This window comes from Natrix helvetica, assembly GCF_964273705.1.
Source record: "Natrix helvetica genome assembly, chromosome: 2".
In the NCBI taxonomy this organism is placed as follows: Eukaryota; Metazoa; Chordata; class Lepidosauria; order Squamata; family Natricidae; genus Natrix; species Natrix helvetica.
Genome location: NC_138552.1, coordinates 119,951,074 through 119,968,435, shown reverse-complemented (window position 1 = coordinate 119,968,435; position 17,362 = coordinate 119,951,074). Strand labels below are relative to the sequence as shown.

The 17,362-nt window shown below is 45.1% G+C and overlaps 1 protein-coding gene across 1 annotated transcript in view; it reads right to left on the bottom strand.

Annotated features, from left to right (window-relative positions):
* Nucleotides 1-1,860: 1,860 nt before the first annotated feature.
* The window catches only part of IRS2 (insulin receptor substrate 2), a gene marked incomplete at its 5' end in the record, with an annotated part of 37,469 nt that continues 21,967 nt past the window's right edge, over nucleotides 1,861-17,362 (bottom strand). The window contains 2 exons of the mRNA XM_081943853.1: nucleotides 1,861-3,946; nucleotides 14,620-17,359. Of these exons, the coding sequence (XP_081799979.1) occupies nucleotides 3,942-3,946; nucleotides 14,620-17,359 (2,745 nt within the window). The 3' untranslated portion in view covers nucleotides 1,861-3,941. The remainder of the gene's footprint in view (nucleotides 3,947-14,619; nucleotides 17,360-17,362) is intronic.

The window sequence follows — 17,362 nt, the reverse complement described above, 5'->3', positions numbered from 1 at the left end:
AACAGCCTCCACCGCTCCCCCAGAGGTCCTCCAGAGACTTCAGGGACCTTCAGGAGGCTTCCCTTGTCACTGCGTTAATTTGTTTGTCAACTTGAGCTTATATTCTAAGTTATACTGTAGAAATGTTTTCTTATCTGGCAATGATTTACTGCGCATGTCTCATAATAGGTCACACATTCTTTACTTTCCTTCTGATCTTCCGTTTGCCTGCCGAAGGAGGTGGGCAACAATAGCTCTGCCAAAAATGTAAGATTTAGATAGTAAGAATTGTTTTATTTTCATATTAAAGTTTGTTTTATTAGAACATGTTCTTGGGTTTTATTTTTCTGCTTATTTGGAGATATGCTTACTTGGAAGGCTGACGGTCCGCACCTCGTTAATCGAAGGTGGGGGGAAACTTCCCCTCCTTCACATCCCTGAACCCTCCGGAGGACTAAAAAGGATCCTATGAGCAAACCAAATCCTATGAGCAAAACCAGTCATTTTTAGTCCTCCTGAAGGTCCCTGAAGCCTCCGGAGGGCTTAAACCGACCCTATGACCCTACACACTTGTAAAGGCACTTGGTCCTGTGTAGCTCGGGACATGTGCATGCATACAAAGAAATATGATCCGCAGTTTGGACAATTAAGAGGGAAGGGGAATTCACTATTATTTTTCTTGTGCTGATAAGCAAGTTACATAGATTGAGCTGACTTTGAGGTAGGCAGGGAATTTAATTTTATGTGTCTATGGTGAGAGAAAGACAGCCACCTGCCATCTGTCCAGAGCCCTTGCCAATGCTGCTGACGACAAATTGTGATGATGTTATAGTCAATGAGAAGAGAAGAACACATCAAGGAAAAAAATGGATGGCTGAGTGAATGTCAGAGACCATGTTTATGGTCTCCCCTCTTTAATATTTCACAGAAATATTAGCACAGTTTATGCTTGAAAATACATTATTATGCAGGTCTTGTTCTTAGAGATAATTGTTTTGCAGCATTTCTTTTTCTAAAGTGATCAGAGTTTTCTATGGTTGTTAGAATGGTGGCAGAAATGATGAGCCCCTTTGCACACTGTAAAAAGTAAATGTTTCAAACTTAATTAAAGTTTAATAAAACAAGATTTTACAAATGAATATTTTATTAGATCAAGAATTTCTAGTGTCAAACCCTGATATCTGGATGGAATTGATAGTGGAATTGTCTTGGAGATGGTTAATGGATTAGTCAGACCCCCACCTCCTCCCCACAGGCACTTTGTTCCCTTCCTTTCCATTATGGTTAATTGAATTTTATCCAAATTTTTAACTGCATGGTAATTATTTATTTTTTTAGCATTTTAATGTTTAAATGGTATGATAATTGTTTGACTCTAAGCTTCCTATGGTCGCCTTGGCAAAATGTGTGGCATAGAATCCTAATAATAAACAAGCAAGCAACAAACAAGCAAACTGACAGCTACTAAATACAAAATACAAAATTCTCAAAATACAACAAAAATAATAAAAACTCATTAAGATGGAAAAAAAAATAATTTCTGGAGATATTATTTACCCCAAATGGTAACACTGGCAGAGATGTTCATTTGCCAAAAAGGTTGTTGACAATAATTTTCCTGAATTAATGTCATCACTATAGGGATTGATGGGACAAAATATCTGTTTAAAAGTACTGTTCTAATAAAAGACTATTTCCAAATCTGAAAGTATTTTCCCAGGACTACAGTGCACATTTTCAAGCGAAAGACAGAATTGATCATTTTTACTAATGGAGCTTTGGACTAGAGAAGCAAACTGAGCAAGAGGCTCCAAAACATAGCAGAAAACTATATTATACAGAACAGTTTTGATTTTTTTAAAAGAACAGTTATTCAAGGACTTTAATGCTTCAATAAATTTTATTGCATATGGCTATTAAGGAGAGCAGCCAAGATCAGTAAAGACTAAAGACTAAATTTTACTTCCATGTTTTCTCTTCTCCAGCAGCATCACTGATTATTTCTATATACATAGTGTGCATTGGAAGACACAGCAGGATAAATTAAGTGTTTTGCCTTAGCTCAATGCCAAGAAATATATTTACTATATCAATGTCCAGAAACAATTATATTTCTAAAAAGAAAACAATGCTTATAACTGTTAATGCTACATAGCAAAAAATATTTAAAAGTTAAGGTAAAATCAGGCAGAATGTACAAAGACCCAATATACATAGCAAAGTGTTAGCAAATTTAACATTTATACATTTTGGTTTCATATTGTAAACTAGATTAAGAATGTAAGTATTTGCATATGCCTTTGTGAAATGTAAAGTATTGACAATGTCAGTATATATTCAAGCTCATTTATTTTAGAAACTAACTAAATTGACTATTATGGTATTAGGAACTGACTTTTCCCCCAAAGTCATTCAGATGCAGTGCTCCATTACTTGAGGACATGATACCCAGTTATCTTCATTAATTTAATTTATGACATTCCCCCACAATTTAATGCTTTCAAGATTTTTGGATCACAATTTCCACAACCTAAACCAGCACGGGCATTAATCAGGAATGTTAGAAATTGCAGACAAAAATTTCTGCAGTAATGTGGGCTACTTATTATTTTTATATGATAATATTTCATTCTTCAACATATACTCTCCTCCCATTCCCTCTAAAAACTTTGAGTGAGTAGAGATTATATTCAGATGCATCGTTTTACAGAGCCCTCTGTCCCAATGCTCGGCATGAAAGCAGGAGAATTTTGAATTATCCTGAGCAACAGTTCAGTAAAGATAGAAAGTACTGCTTCTGGTGACATTGTGTTCATTGCTTAAACACAGACAATGTTCAAAGCAAAACTTATGGTTGCTCTTAGTAATGATAACAATGCATTTTTAAAAAGTCTCTTCAATCAAAAATGGATCAGAAGCAACATGTGGAGGACCCTCAAAGCTCTGAAGATATGTAAAAATAGCAGCCATGACACTGTTATTTTCAAAATACTGAATATGTATGTTCTTATGCATTATCATTAGGAGACTGACTGAAAATTTTGCCCGAGAGCCAAATATTATGTGTTTTTAAAATGAAAATTGTTATTTCTTGTTGAAGAAAAATATTCAGCTTTACTGAATAATATGTAGAACTTTGTACAAAAGTTTGCTATCTTTTTGACATGTATTAATCTTCATTTCTAAATTTTAGTTGCAAGAAAATAAGCTAATACCAAGACTAGCTGATAAACATAAGCATACAAATAGGATAAAAGATCTCTGAAGTCTGCAGAACTTTTAAAAGAAACTATCAAACAAATGTGTCAGAGGTATAGAGTGACATCCCAATACAGTTTAATGGTACCAAGTTTTGCTGCTTCCATAGCAGACCTCATATTTACCAGAAATATAGTGATAAAAATCTAATCTCTCAAGTTTCATCTTGGCTTTAAGTTTTTCAGGTCCTATTTTGGGTTTGCATGTAAGTAAACGAAGCAGCCAGACAGTAACAGGGTCCTTGATAGATTCGGTAAGGTGACAACTGTACTATGCCACTGAGAGAAAGGAAATGTCAGCCATCCTAAGCCACAATATAAATCCAGTTTGACTTTTAACTGAGGTAGTGCTGTAGAGGTTTGAAAATATGCTAGTAAACACCAAATTTTACAGTTGTAGCATGTGCAAGCAGAACCTCTCAACATGCTGAAGTTAAGTACAGTTCATTGGTACTGAAAAGGCAATGATCACAATCCACCAGCCGAGGTCCAAAGTCCTAAAAGATACCACGCTGAGCACAATTTATGCAAACAGCGGCATAGTGTTGCAAAAGATCCTGATAAATGAGACAGGTTGCTTCTTCTCCAATAATAATGAAGAAATGCTGTGAAAGCTACATGAAGTAGGGAGAAAAATGGATCTTATAGCAGCTTAAATCTAAAATGATGACAGTTCTACCAAGTATAAGGGTGAAACTGGTTTCTTCATTCTAGAAAGGGGAAAAAACAAATCAGTAAGTTCTAATCAAAAGTAACCAAATGCACATATCCTTATGTACTAATTTACAGTTTTTCCCCAATTACTGATTAATGTAGGCATGTCTACCCTCCTAATTGCTGACTTCTAAGTTCTAAGTAACCTTAGGAATTCAGAGCTGCTCCAGAAATATTAGCTGCTCCAGAATATGCTGCACATCTAACATTAATTTACATTACACTGCTATGTTTCCCTCCAATAGTATCACTGCCACAATTTTCCTCCTAGAACCAGGAAGAGGTGATCAGAAGAAAAACTATCCACATCCTCTACTAAAGCTAGAATAAATATAAGTGAGCAATAATTTCAGGGAACATAAAAGACTATTCTCTGAATTATCTGATTTCTTTACTCCATGCTATTTGGAAAAAAGAAAGTGTAGATTTATGGTGCCCTTTTCCTCTCCTTCACAGCTTTCTTCTTGTTTTACTTAGCATAGTCTTTTATTATAGCTTCAAAGGCCAATTTGACAAATGTCCAAGAGAGGTAATAAAACAACAACCCAAGCAAAACTGGAGACTCAAGCTCATATATTTTAGAAACACTATTATGATATTCAGGGACTAGATCTCATCCATTCCATTTCTACAGTTGTAACAAAATTATGAGTATTGAGACACTCAGTGATGCATATTGGTGCTCTACAATGCATTAGGAATAATTTAGAAAATATACTTGGAATGTGTAGGAAGAAAGTTGCATCTTTCAGCAACTCTTTAAAACAGCCATATAATTTCTCAGCTGTCACCAAAGCATCAGTCAGCTCTAATGATCAACCTATCAACAGACTGACTTGAGAGCACCACACATCCCATGGATATCAAGAGCATTCAAGAAGAGCAAGCAGCAAACAGGTTGATAACACAACCATGAGCAAAAAGGCTAGACTGAATGAGGTTATTTTCACAATATTTTATAATATGTTTTTTCTGTATTAAAACTACATGCTGTGAAGACTCTAGTGGTTGACTAGACATCCTGCTAATCAGTTTAATTAACTAACCTCCATTCCTTAAGATTGTATAAAGCATGCCAGCACACATCTACTCTGTCAAAATAACCAGATTGTGATGCAGTGTTAACAAAAATGGAGAGTGGTGCTGTTTTAGTAATTGTAGGGCAAGCTAAGGTGCAGTGATTGGTGATTTTTTTTTTGTTAATGGGAAAATATCCAGTTTCCTCCTCCTAATTTAGGCTGAGGCTGGGACTTGGGAAGGAAGCTCATCTGGAGGAGGAATTCCAGGAAAACAGGAGAGGCTCTCTTTCTTCCTAGATATCCTGTTTTGTGTATGTGGTTCTAGGGAACAGCAGTATCTATTCTTTCCTCCAAGATTCTCCACATGACTTTCCCATACCATATGAGTAGACAGAGGCTGATCAAAGAGTCCTGGTTCAGCAAGTGCCATCACCATATGACCTGTTGTAGGAAGTCAAGGAAATGACTTTGGAGAAAGAATTGAGATACTGTTAGAGAAACACCAGATGCAGAGGATATGTGCAGTCCAAAGAGGCAGAAGAGAATTACACAGAAACTCAGACTAGCCCTCCTCTCACTCCTCTGGCTGCAAGAGGGAGAGAAGGGAAGACATGGGCAGACTTGCAAAAATCTGTCATGGGCAGACTTGCAAGATTCTAACATTGCAGCCCTTCTTATAAAATATAATTCTGGTTTCCAGTGGAGATTGTTTCCCAATCTGATCTACCTGGAAAAGCTGACACCTGCTTGCACACTGTGATGAGAATCCAGCAGATGCCCCATATGGTGTGATGGCTGATTGTGTGTGTATGAGGGGGTTCATATTTATTAATCCCTGGTTTTGCTGATAATTATGCTGGCTACTTTTGCATGTTGATGGCTCAGATGATTGCTTGCAAAGTTATGGGAAGTTTCTGCTGCTTCAACCATTATTGGATCTGCTGACATGCATGCAGTAGAAAGGGGGCGGAAGTGTGCCCACCTGCCAAAGGGCCAGCAGGAGAGGGAGATTCCCCCCCCCTTCCCCCAAATAACTAGCCCATTTACTGCCATGGTTTTGGCCAAGAGAAGATGAAAAAAACCTCAAATTCTGATTCAGCTATGGTTTTGGCTCTGGTTTGGAGATGAAACTGTTCTGTAGCATTCTCTTTGATGTCTCCAACATGACATAAAGTCATTTATGAGTATTTTCAGGCTGTGGTCATTTAGGAATCTATTTTACCATTGCATTTTTTTTAAACTTCTGGCACTTTTCAATATTAATCCAGTTACCTATGTGCTGAATATATTGTCAAAATCCATAGACAAACAAGGCATAAGTGACCACTATATAGTTGTTCCATTTTCAATGCAACATTTCACTTATATTCACAGATTTAACCATAGATTCTTTAAAGGATTACACGTTTTCTTGCCAGCTATGAAACAAGAAACAAAATTTCTTTTTATTGGTTTTTTTTGAAGTATCATTAAATAAATTGTCATAAGTTGAGAACTATCTATGCACACCTATTTTGCATGCTCTTAGTTGACAAAGATTTTTAGATATTAAGATATTTGTTTTATTTTTCAGCTGAACTGAAGCAGAGGGTGCAGATCTTAAAAAGTACAATAGACAAAGATCATTCCTCCATAGTTCTTTGACACTTTTAAATGACAAATGCAAAGCTGTTAGTCACTTGGAAGTGACTAAAAACAGCACAGCATTGTACAGATTAGGACTGATGAATGCTAGGTGAATGCATTGCCTCAGTGTCTTGCTTATCTTGTAAAATATACTTGACCTTATTTGGTTCAGCAAGTTCAAAGAATAAACTTGAACAGTAGCAAGTTTATAAACTTGAATAAACTTGAACAGGATCAGCAAGCACTGTTGAATCAAGGAGGGCATTTGGAGGAGCAAAGAAACATGCAGCTGGGGAAAAGGCAAACACACCCAAACTTAATGTTACTTTATACACTTTCACGATCACAGTTACTTCAGTTTTTTAATTTGTTAAAAATTTTGTGCTAGACAAAAGCTAATTTCTGTGAGACGCTAAACATCGGATTCCCGCCTCACCGCGAGCCCCGAACGTACTGGAGGCCTAACGAAGGCCTTGTGAAAACCGGGCTAGGCTCGAATTGCCGAAGGAAAGAAAGAAAGATCTCAAACCGGCTGGAGCGGCTGGGAGTCACCGATTTCCCCCCCCCCGCCCCCTCCACGGACCACCCGCCAGCCCATTTAGCAACTATTTCATCAGCTCAACATCCCCCATCTAGGACTGTGGACTGTGGACTATGGGTATTTATCCATCTCTACTCGTTTTGTTGCCCTGGCTGTTAATCTATTTGTTAATCTATTTGGTTCCAAAGATATTTAAGCCTAACATCAGCAGCACCCAGAACGACCTCAGGCCCCGTTGAGACTATAAACCACCACGTATCCGAGGTCAGACCTGATCCTGCTGTGGGAGTCCCCCCTCTCACAGGCATGGCCCTCTGCCCTTTCGAGGGCCCACCTTGATGACAGATTCATTAATCCAGAGAGGTGGAGGAAACGGAGGCTCAGGGGGTTTTTATTTAAATGTTTTTTAACGCTTTTAGGGGGTTCTAGGGTGGGGGGAGGATTAACCAGCCCAGGAATAGGGGTAGGGTCAGGCAAACAGGTGGGATCGAGAAGGAAGTGAGCGGAATGGGGGAGGGGAAGGAAAACGTTCCTTTAGAGGGCCCTTTTATAATTCCGACGGTCGTAGGGAGGGGTGGGTGCGATGACAGACGAAGATTCTGTAGTCGGTTGTAGTGGCTGTTGGACACGCCCGGTCATTTATACCAACCCCCGCATTCTAGGTGGCCAGGACTCACAGAGCCAGGGCCTGGGGCTGATGCTGTGCAACGCAAGGTCCGTTGTCAATAAGGCCCCCCTCATCTACGATTTGATTCTGGAGGGGGAGCCGGACCTTGCAGGGATTACGGAGACCTGGTTGAGCCACGAGGGGGGCTTACCACTTGTGGAAATGTGCCCACCAGGATACCGTGCATTGCATCAGCCTCGGGCCCGGGGTAGGGGTGGTGGGGTAGCGGTAATTTTACGGGAAAGTCTAGAACCGAGAGAGTTCACTGTACCACAGATATCCGGGTGTGAGTCTCTTGGTGTGAGATGGGGCCCAGGGAGTCAGTTGGGCTTGCTGATTGTATACTTGGCTCCTCGCTATGCATCAGCGGCCCTGCCAGAGCTCCTCGAGATGATCGCAGAGATGGCAGTTGAGACCCCCAAGCTGATAGTTATGGGGGATTTCAACCTGCCGTCGATGGGCGAGTCATCTGAGGCAGCTCAGGAGTTCATGGCTTCCATGACAGCCATGGACCTGACCCAAGTAGTTCAGGGCCCCACACACGAGGGAGGACACACGCTGGACCTTATTTTTGTCTCTGGCCAGTGGATGAGTGATCTGGGATTAGGGGATTTAGTTATCACACCCCTGTCATGGTCAGATCACTCGCTTCTCCGGCTCGACTTCCCAGGCGCTACCCCCCATCGCGGGGAGGCGGAACCAGAAGGTCCTAGATGGTTCCGCCCCAGGCGACTGATGGAACCACACAGGTTCCAGATGGAGCTTGGGCCATTTCCTGTAGCCCTGACCCGCTCCCGGACGGAGGACCTGGTGGCCGCATGGGATAGTGCGGCGGCCGGGGCCTTGGACCAGGTTGCGCCTTTGCGGCCTCTCCGGTGGCAGCAAACCACCCTGGTGCCTTGGTTTACCGAGGAGCTAAGGGTGATGAAGCGCCACAAGAGACGCCTAGAGAACAGATGGAGATCCTCACGCTCTGAATTTGACCAAACACAGGTAAGAGCCTACTTACGGACTTACCTAGTGGCATTAAGGGTGGCCAAACATCAATATTGTGCCACTCTTATTGCGCCCTGCTGCCCTGTTTCGGGTGACCCGCTCCCTCCTTTTGCAGAGGCCGCGGGAAGCCCCTCTACAGGGTAGAGCAGAGGAATTTGGGGAATATCTGCAGGATAAAATCGCCCAAATCCGGAGCGAATGGGTCTCCCTCAGTGATCCAGGGGTGACGTTGGAGGCGAGTCTTGAGGGACCACTCTGGGAGGAGTTTGACTCTGTTGCCGCCGAGGATATGGACAGGTTACGCGGGCGACTGAGGGCCACCACATGTTTGCTGGACCCGTGTCCCTCCTGGCTGATACTGGCAGCCTGGGAGGTTACACGAGGCTGGCTCCTGGGACTAGTGAACGCTTCATTGAGGGAGGGGTCCTTGCCAGCTGTCTTGAAAGAGGCGGTGGTGAGGCCCCTACTTAAGAAGCCTTCCCTGGACCCATCAGAGCTTGCTAATTATCGTCCTGTCTCCAACCTTCCCTTCTTATCGAAGGTTGTAGAGAGTGTGGTGGCGCAACAGTTCCCTCGTCACCTGGAGGAAATTGATTATCTAGACCCGCGCCAGTCCGGGTTCTGGACCGGTCACAGCACGGAGACGGCTTTGGTCGCGTTGGTGGATGATCTCTGGAGGGCTAAGGATGGGGGTTGTTCCTCCATCCTAGTCCTATTAGATCTCTTAGCGGCTTTCGATACCATCGACCATGGTATCCTGTTGCGTCGGCTGGAGGGATTGGGAGTGAGGGGCACCGTTCTGCGGTGGTTCTCCTCCTACCTCTCCGGACGGACGCAATGTTTGTTAGCAGGGGAGCAGAGGTCGACCCTGAGGCCACTCACTTGTGGGGTGCCACAGGGTTCGGTCCTCTCACCTCTCCTGTTCAACACATACATGAAGCCGCTGGGTGAGATCATTCGAGGTTTCGGGGTTGAGTATCATCTATATGCTGATGATACTCAGTTATACATCTCCACCCCGAACCACCCCAACGAAGCCGTCGAGGTGATGTCCCGGTGCCTGGAAGCCGTACGGGTCTGGATGGGCGACAACAGACTCAAGCTCAACCCTTCCAAGACGGAGTGGCTGTGGTTACCGGCACCCCGGTTCAGCCAGTGGGTTCCATCTCTGGCCATTGGGGGTGAGCAACTCACCCCCGTGGACTGGGCGCGCAATTTGGGCGTCCTCCTAGACACGCGGCTGTCGCTGGACGACCACGTGACAGCCGTGGCTAGGGGGGCCTTCCACCAGGTTCGCCTGATGCGCCAATTGCGCCCCCTACTGGACCGGGACGCCCTTCGGACAGTCACTCACACCCTGGTGACGTCCCACCTGGATTACTGCAATGCTCTCTACATGGGGCTCCCCTTGAGATGCACTCGAAGGCTGCAGCTGGTCCAGAATGCGGCCATGCGGGCAATTATGGGGAGTACCAGGTACTCCCATGTAACACCTCTCCTGCGCAAGCTGCACTGGCTACCTGTGGCCTTTCGGGTGCATTTCAAGGTGCTGATTCTCACCTTTAAAGCGCTCCATGGCTCAGGACCTAGTTATTTGCGGTATCGCATCTTACCCCATACATCCCTGCGACCAATTCGCTCTCACAGGGAGGGACTCCTCCGGGTGCCGTCCGCCAAACAATGCCAGCGGGCGACGCCCAGGAGTAGGGCCTTCTCTGTGACGGGCCCGACCCTCTGGAACGACCTCCCCCCTGACATTAGAATCATTACTGACCTCCGCTCCTTCCGTAAGGAACTCAAGACCCACCTGTTCCGATAAGCTGGCCTGACCCAATTGCAATCATGATCTAATCCCTTGATCTTCCTGACTGGTTATTTTAAATTGGGGTATTTTAATTTGGTTTTAATCATTAATTAATCTAGGCATTATTGTACAGACTTATGTTTAATTTGTTTTATGGGGTTTTGTAATTTGCTGTATACAATGTTTTTTATAATGTTTTTATTCTGTCTGTACACCGCCCCGAGTCCCCTAGGGGAGAGGGAGCGGTTAACAAATCCAATAAAAGTAAAAGTAAAGTAAAGATACACCAAACTTGCAATTCCTTCTATTAATTGTTACAGTTATTCTGTTAAATGATAGTATTTTCCTTACATTTACCTTATTATTATTTGGGATGAGTATAATTTTAAAGGTAACATCAATAGATCACACTGAAAGTGTATTTTGTATTCACTATTCCAGGTTTCTATAACAAACAATTCAAATTTATAGACCTGTTATTGTATGGCTTTGTTTGAAACTTGCAACAAAAATGCACATAAAAATAATGTAGCTATTCCATAATAATTAACCACACTGAATTTATCAAAGTATCAGGAATTACATGAACTTCACATTTGGGAGGGAACCAAAATTATCATATAACCCTTGGCTAATAAATGTACATTCAATTCATAGAAGTGGATACTTGAGGCCCATTTTTGTCAACATTTGAATCTATTGGGTTTGTCTTTTTTTTAAAGGGCCAAAGAAGAGGACTTTTGAGCAATCCTTATTACGTTTTTTTGATATATATTTTTGGGGTTTGTTTTACATTTCTTGTATTATATATGGTGTACATATTGTCCATTCATAGTACCTGATATGTTCCTTTTTCTCTTACATTTTTTTAGAAAAATAAATAAAAATAGTGCTACCATTCCATAACAGAGTAGAGCAATAAGAATTCCCCAATGGGAGAAAACATACAAGAGAAAGAATAAAAGCGTGAAGATCTCTATAGCAAAATAAAAAGATACATGGGCAAAAATGTCAATAGCACAATTTTATTTATGTTTACTCTGAACCTAGTCAGCCAAGCTGACTAGGCTCATCTCAAAATTCAAAGCAGAATAACATCTGGTCCATTAAGACTAGGGTATCTCAACTGCAAAAATCTGGACTTCTAATTCAGCAGCAAAGTGTATGGTATGATATGATAGTCCTAGATTAGTATTTGGGTAAGAGTTCTCTTGAAGATACCGCAGGTACAGTGGATTAGATTGAAAAAGTTGAAACAACATCCTGGGAGAAGGAAGTTTGTTTGTTTTGTTTGTTTTTGTTTTTATTGGATTTATATGCCGCCCTTCTCCCAAAGGACTCAGGGTACAACATTAAAAAACACACATCCCAAAAGTTAAAAAGAAATTAAATACATATCCCCCCAAAAAAAACCGAATTTATAAGACAATACATTTAAAATTGAGTTAAAATTAACAGGCCAGGCCGGCTTGATGGAAAAGCCAACTTTTTAGGGTGTGTCGGAAGGACCGGAGGTCAGGGATTATGCGAAGCTCCGGGGGCAGCTCATTCCAGAGGGAAGGCGCTCCCACAGAGAAGGCTCTCCCCCTGGGGGTCACCAGCCAACACTGTCTGGCCGACGGCACCCTAAGGAGGCCAACTCTGTGGGACCGTACTGGATGGTGGGAGGATACTGGTGGCAGTAGGTGGTCTCGCAGGTACCCTGGGCCTAAGCCATGGAGCGCTTTAAAGTTTATAATTAATACCTTGAATCGCACCTGGAAAACAACCGGCAACCAGTGCAGGCCACCTAAAAGGGGTGTAACATGGGAGCACCTAGGTATACCCCCGTGACAACCCGCGTGGCCGCATTCTGGACCAGCTGAAGCCTCCGGGTGCTCTTCAAGGGCAGCCCCATGTAGAGAGCGTTGCAGTAGTCCAGGCGAGAAAGGACGAGGGCATGAGTGACTGTGCACAGAGCATCCCGATCCAGGAAGGGGCACAACTGACGTAACAGGAGAACCTGGTAAAAGGTCACGGCCTTCAGGTGTTCTTCTAAATTAAGCCGCGTATCCAGGACGACTCCCAGATTGCGAGCCTTCTCTGAGGGGGCTAAAATTTCTCTCCCTATTGTCAAAGATGGGACAAGATGTACAAATTGGGATGACGGAAACCACAGCCACTCAGTCTTGGAGGGATTGAGCTTCAGCCTGTTCCTCCCCATCCAGATCCGCACAGCCTCCAGGCATTGGGACATCACGTCGAGGGCATCGTTTGGGTGGTTTGGGGTAGAGATGAAAAGTTGGGTATCATCAGCATATTGATGATACCGTACCCCAAAACCATGGATGATCTCGCCCAGCGGTTTCATGTATATGTTGAACAGGAGGGGTGAGAGAACCGACACCTGGGGCACCCCACAAGTGACGCGCCTGGGGGTCGATCTCTGCCCTCGAGTCAACACAAACTGTGACCGATCCGACAGGTAGGAGGAGAACCACTGTAAAACAGTGCCCCCCACTCCCAACCCCCCGAGTCGTCGCTGTAGGATACCATGGTCGATGGTATCGAAAGCCGCTGAGAGGTCTAATAGGACCAGGACAGAGGAGCAGCCCCTGTCCCGGGCCCGCCAGAGATCATCAACCAACGCGACCAATGCCATCTCCGTGCTGTACCCGGCCCTGAAACCCAACTGAAACGGATCCAGGTAGATAGCTTCATCCAGGTACTGGGGAAGCTGACGTACTACCACACTCTCGACAACCTTTGCTACAAAGTGAAAGTTGGAGACCAGACGATAGTTGGCTAAAGAAGCTGGGTCCAGGGAAGGCTTCTTAAGGAGGGGTCTCACCACCGCCTCCTTCAAGGCAGTGGGAAAGAACCCCTCTCTCAATGAAGCGTTGATAATCGCCTGGAGCCAGCCTCATGTCACCTCCCGGGAAGCTGAAACTAACCAAGAGGGACACGGGTCCAGCATACAAGTGGCAGCACTGAGTCCTGTCCATGCCTTCGGGGGTCACAGGGTCAAACCCATCCCAGATTGTCTCCTCAAGATTCATCCCCATCGGCTTGCCCGAATCTACCCAGTCAGAGTCCAAGCCTGTCCGGATCTGAGCGATTTTATCCTGCAGATACTGAACAAATTCTTCAGCCCTGCCCTGCAAGGGGTCTTCCCCAGTTCCTTGGTTAAGTAAGGAGCGGGTCACCCTAAACAGGGCAGCTGGGCGGTTATCTGCAGATGCGCTAAGAGCGGAAAAATATTGCCGTTTTGCCGCTTCTATCGCCATTAAGTAGGATTTAATATGAATTCTTACTAGTGTTCGATCAGATTCGGACCGGCTGGCCCTCCAGCCAATCTCTAGGCGTCTCTTCTGGCATTTCATCTGCCGGAGCTCCTCGGTAAACCAGGGAGCCACCCGGGATCGACACCGGGTCAGAGGCCGCAAAGGCACAACGCGATCCAAGGGCTTCGGTCGAGTTGTGAGCAAGGGATTCAGGAAAAGTCCCAAGCTCCATCAGGAACCTTTCGGGGTCCATCAGGTGCCTGGGGCGGAACCATCTAGTCAGTTCCGCCTCCCTGCGGCAAGGGGTAGCGGTATGGAAGTCAAGCCTGATAAGGAAATGATCAGACCATGACAAGGGTTGAATAGAAATATCCCCTAAATCTAGATCATTTATCAAATGAGTTCTGTTCTGTTCCCAAGAAAACTTCATGGTCATGTTTACGAAATCACCAGGAATCCAGCTCCACTGTAAGGAGACTTTACCTACTTACTCTAACCGACATCCTTTTTCAGTAGGAATTAGTCAATTGGAGCATCAACATGTTACTGGACTAAGAAAAGCACTAACTGAGACTCACATATTTAAATTTGGAATACTTTCATATAACCTTAAGCTAGCATCTTCACAACAATTTAACAAAATACTTTAAGTAAGTAGGCAAAGCATTGTGATTTTGTACTTTCTTTGGCTCTAATGGCTCTTTCAAAAGCTCAGTTATTGAAAGGGAAGCAGGAGTACATTTGCAAACTCACCTTTAACTAAAGATGCTTTTTTCAGATGCTGGGCCAGAACACTTACATTGGCATAAGTACTGTTGATATTTCCATTGAGAGGAAACCTGTCTTTGTGCTCGACTTGGTCTCCAACTGCAAGATCACTTCCATCCAATGCATCAACAGCAATGTAGTTGAGGCCATTCTGGAAGCCAGCTGACGTTTCCCGGCACATGGGGCTGCTGTTCTGTTCCTCTCCCCCCAAACCTTCATTTTTCCTGAGGGACACATTTTCTACAGAGGCTGAATTCTGCCGCTTAGGGTGGTGTGCAAAGGAAGGAGAAACAGGAGTCACCATGGTAGTAGAAAGGAAAGTTTCTGAGCTGTGCCTTCGACGCCCCTGGGGATCAGCACGAATGACTTTGGCTCCATGATTGGGATCAAAAGGAGGACCAGCAAAGATGAAAGCCTCCACCTCAGGAAGGGTAAGTTGCTTCAGTCCAGGGCCAGTGCCAGTCACACAAACACTTTTTGGCTTGTGTGAGATGGGTTGTGGTGGTGCGGTGGCAGTGTTAAAAATCATCTCTGCATACTCACCAGCTTCAGAAGTCGGGCTGGAAAGGCAAGCCATCTGCATTCCAACCTTTAAATAATGCTTGTCTAGCTTCCCAGGGTTAGGACAAGATCCTGGCATAAGTATATCTTCCAAGTGCCCTAGAGAGATGGCATTTGTCTGTGGACCATCAAAGTTGAGGTTCATATAACTGGAAATCCTTGAGCCATTATGCCCACCTAAGCCAGGGTTAAGCAGAGAAGATAAACCATTACAGGTTGGCCCCAGTGAGTAGCCAATATCAACATAATCTCCACTGGAATTCTGAGGTTCCTTTAGAAGAGGCTGTTCATTCATGATGGGTAGCAAAAGTTCCAGAGAAGGGTGACTGGGCTGGGTATTGCCTGTCTTTTGGCTGAAAGAGGTCTCTGTTTGATTGTGTTGCATGGATAAATGCACTGCAGTATTGTTGCATGGAGCAAGAAAGAATTTCCCTTTGGGAGTGTAATTCTGTCTGCCTGTTGGAGGGTTCATAAGCACGTACTGGTCACTGTCCTTTCTCTCACCATGGGAATCTGATTGCTGTTGGCATGCATGCAATAGGCTACCCAAGTAACCACCCTGTTTTCCAAGCCTCAGGGCACTGAAATGGTCAGTGGAGAGCATAGGTGAGTCTGAAGAAGAAGGTCCATGCAAAGAGGGCAAAAGCAAAGGGGACATACTGATGTAGTCATCGCTGGCTAATCTTTCTTCTGGACTCTGTCCAGGTAGCCTAGTTCTGGTACCCCACATATGCATGTAACCACAATCATCTGGAAAACTTTCCCTGTTGATTTTGTAGGAGTAAGACTGTGCAATCTGCTGTGGGACTGATACACTGGTGGGGTGCATAGACATATAGCCATCAGAATCAGTCTGCAATGACACGACAGATGATATGCTGGGACTCATGGGCATATAGCCATCCTCCTTAGGCACAGTGTAACCTAAGTGTGACCTATCACTGCTGATGCCATTACACCCAATGTCTACGTGACAATAATCCTTGGGATAAGGAGTATAGGTTGTCTTTGGTGAATATCCCGCTCTTGAAAAGGTGGCTTGCATGAGTGTGTACTCATCAAGGGAGGCAGAGGAAACTGGAGGAGGCAAAGAGCCTTGGTGTGCTGGTGTTGTCAAAGAGTAAGTGCGCTTCCTGGGAACCTTGTCCTCTCCACAAAGATATTGCTGGTGGCGAAGGGGTTCCCGTTCCATAGCAATGTAACCATCCAACTGCCAGCCAGGAGGAGTATCAGGTGTGTTGCTATGGTGGCTTGTTGCTGAAGAAGATGAGAAAGGCAGCAAGTCTCCAGCTGGACTGGAGCCTAATTCCTCGAAAGTCATGAAGCCAGCTAGGTCACTGGGGGAACCAGAGGCAGAAGCACTGCAACTAGATAAGCGTTGAGAGGCCAAGTTTGGCTCAGTGGTCAGCTTTGGTCCCAGGGTGGAAGAATGCCCTAAAGCTAGGGAACCACCAGAGTGGATTGCTGCTTGCCCTCCTAGTGGGCTAGGCCCGCCTCTTATTCCAAGGCTGTGTGGGATTTGCCCCGTTTCGGGGCTCAGGGGGCTGCCAGACAGCGAGTCAGCCCTAATTCCATCACTCTCGCTGGCCGTCCGCACCCGGCTGCCGTGGCTGCTGCTGCTGCTGCTGCTGCTGCTGCTGCTGCTGCTGCTGCTGCTCCCTGCTACAGTCAAGATGTCAGTGCGCGATCGGCGGAGGAGGCCAGTCTGGCTGGGGGGCAGAGGCGCCAGCGGGTGATGGGCGTGATGGCGGCGCCCGGGAACTGAGATGGGCCGGCTGCACATAGACGATAATCCCCCGCCGCCGCCGCCCACATTCACGGCGACTGTGGTGCCGCCTCCGGACGAGGAGGACGAGGACTGGCTCTTGCTCCGCGGACGGAACTCCACGAGCTCCCGCAGCGCCTTCATGGCCTCCAGGATGGTCTCGTGAATGTTCTGCGCCACCACCGAGTCGTCGGTTTGCATCCAGAGCTCGCCTGGCCCTGTCGAGGCCGAACGCCCGAGCTCCATGAAGAAAAAGCTGTCCGAGTGCCCGCATCGGCGGATGTTCATAAGCTGCAGCGTCACGCAAGGCCGATCGCAGTTGAGCCGCACCAGTCCGACTGTGCGCGCCGCCAGGCACAGGCGGTGCACGCCCGTGAGGTTGCGGCTCTGCCCGAGTCCCTT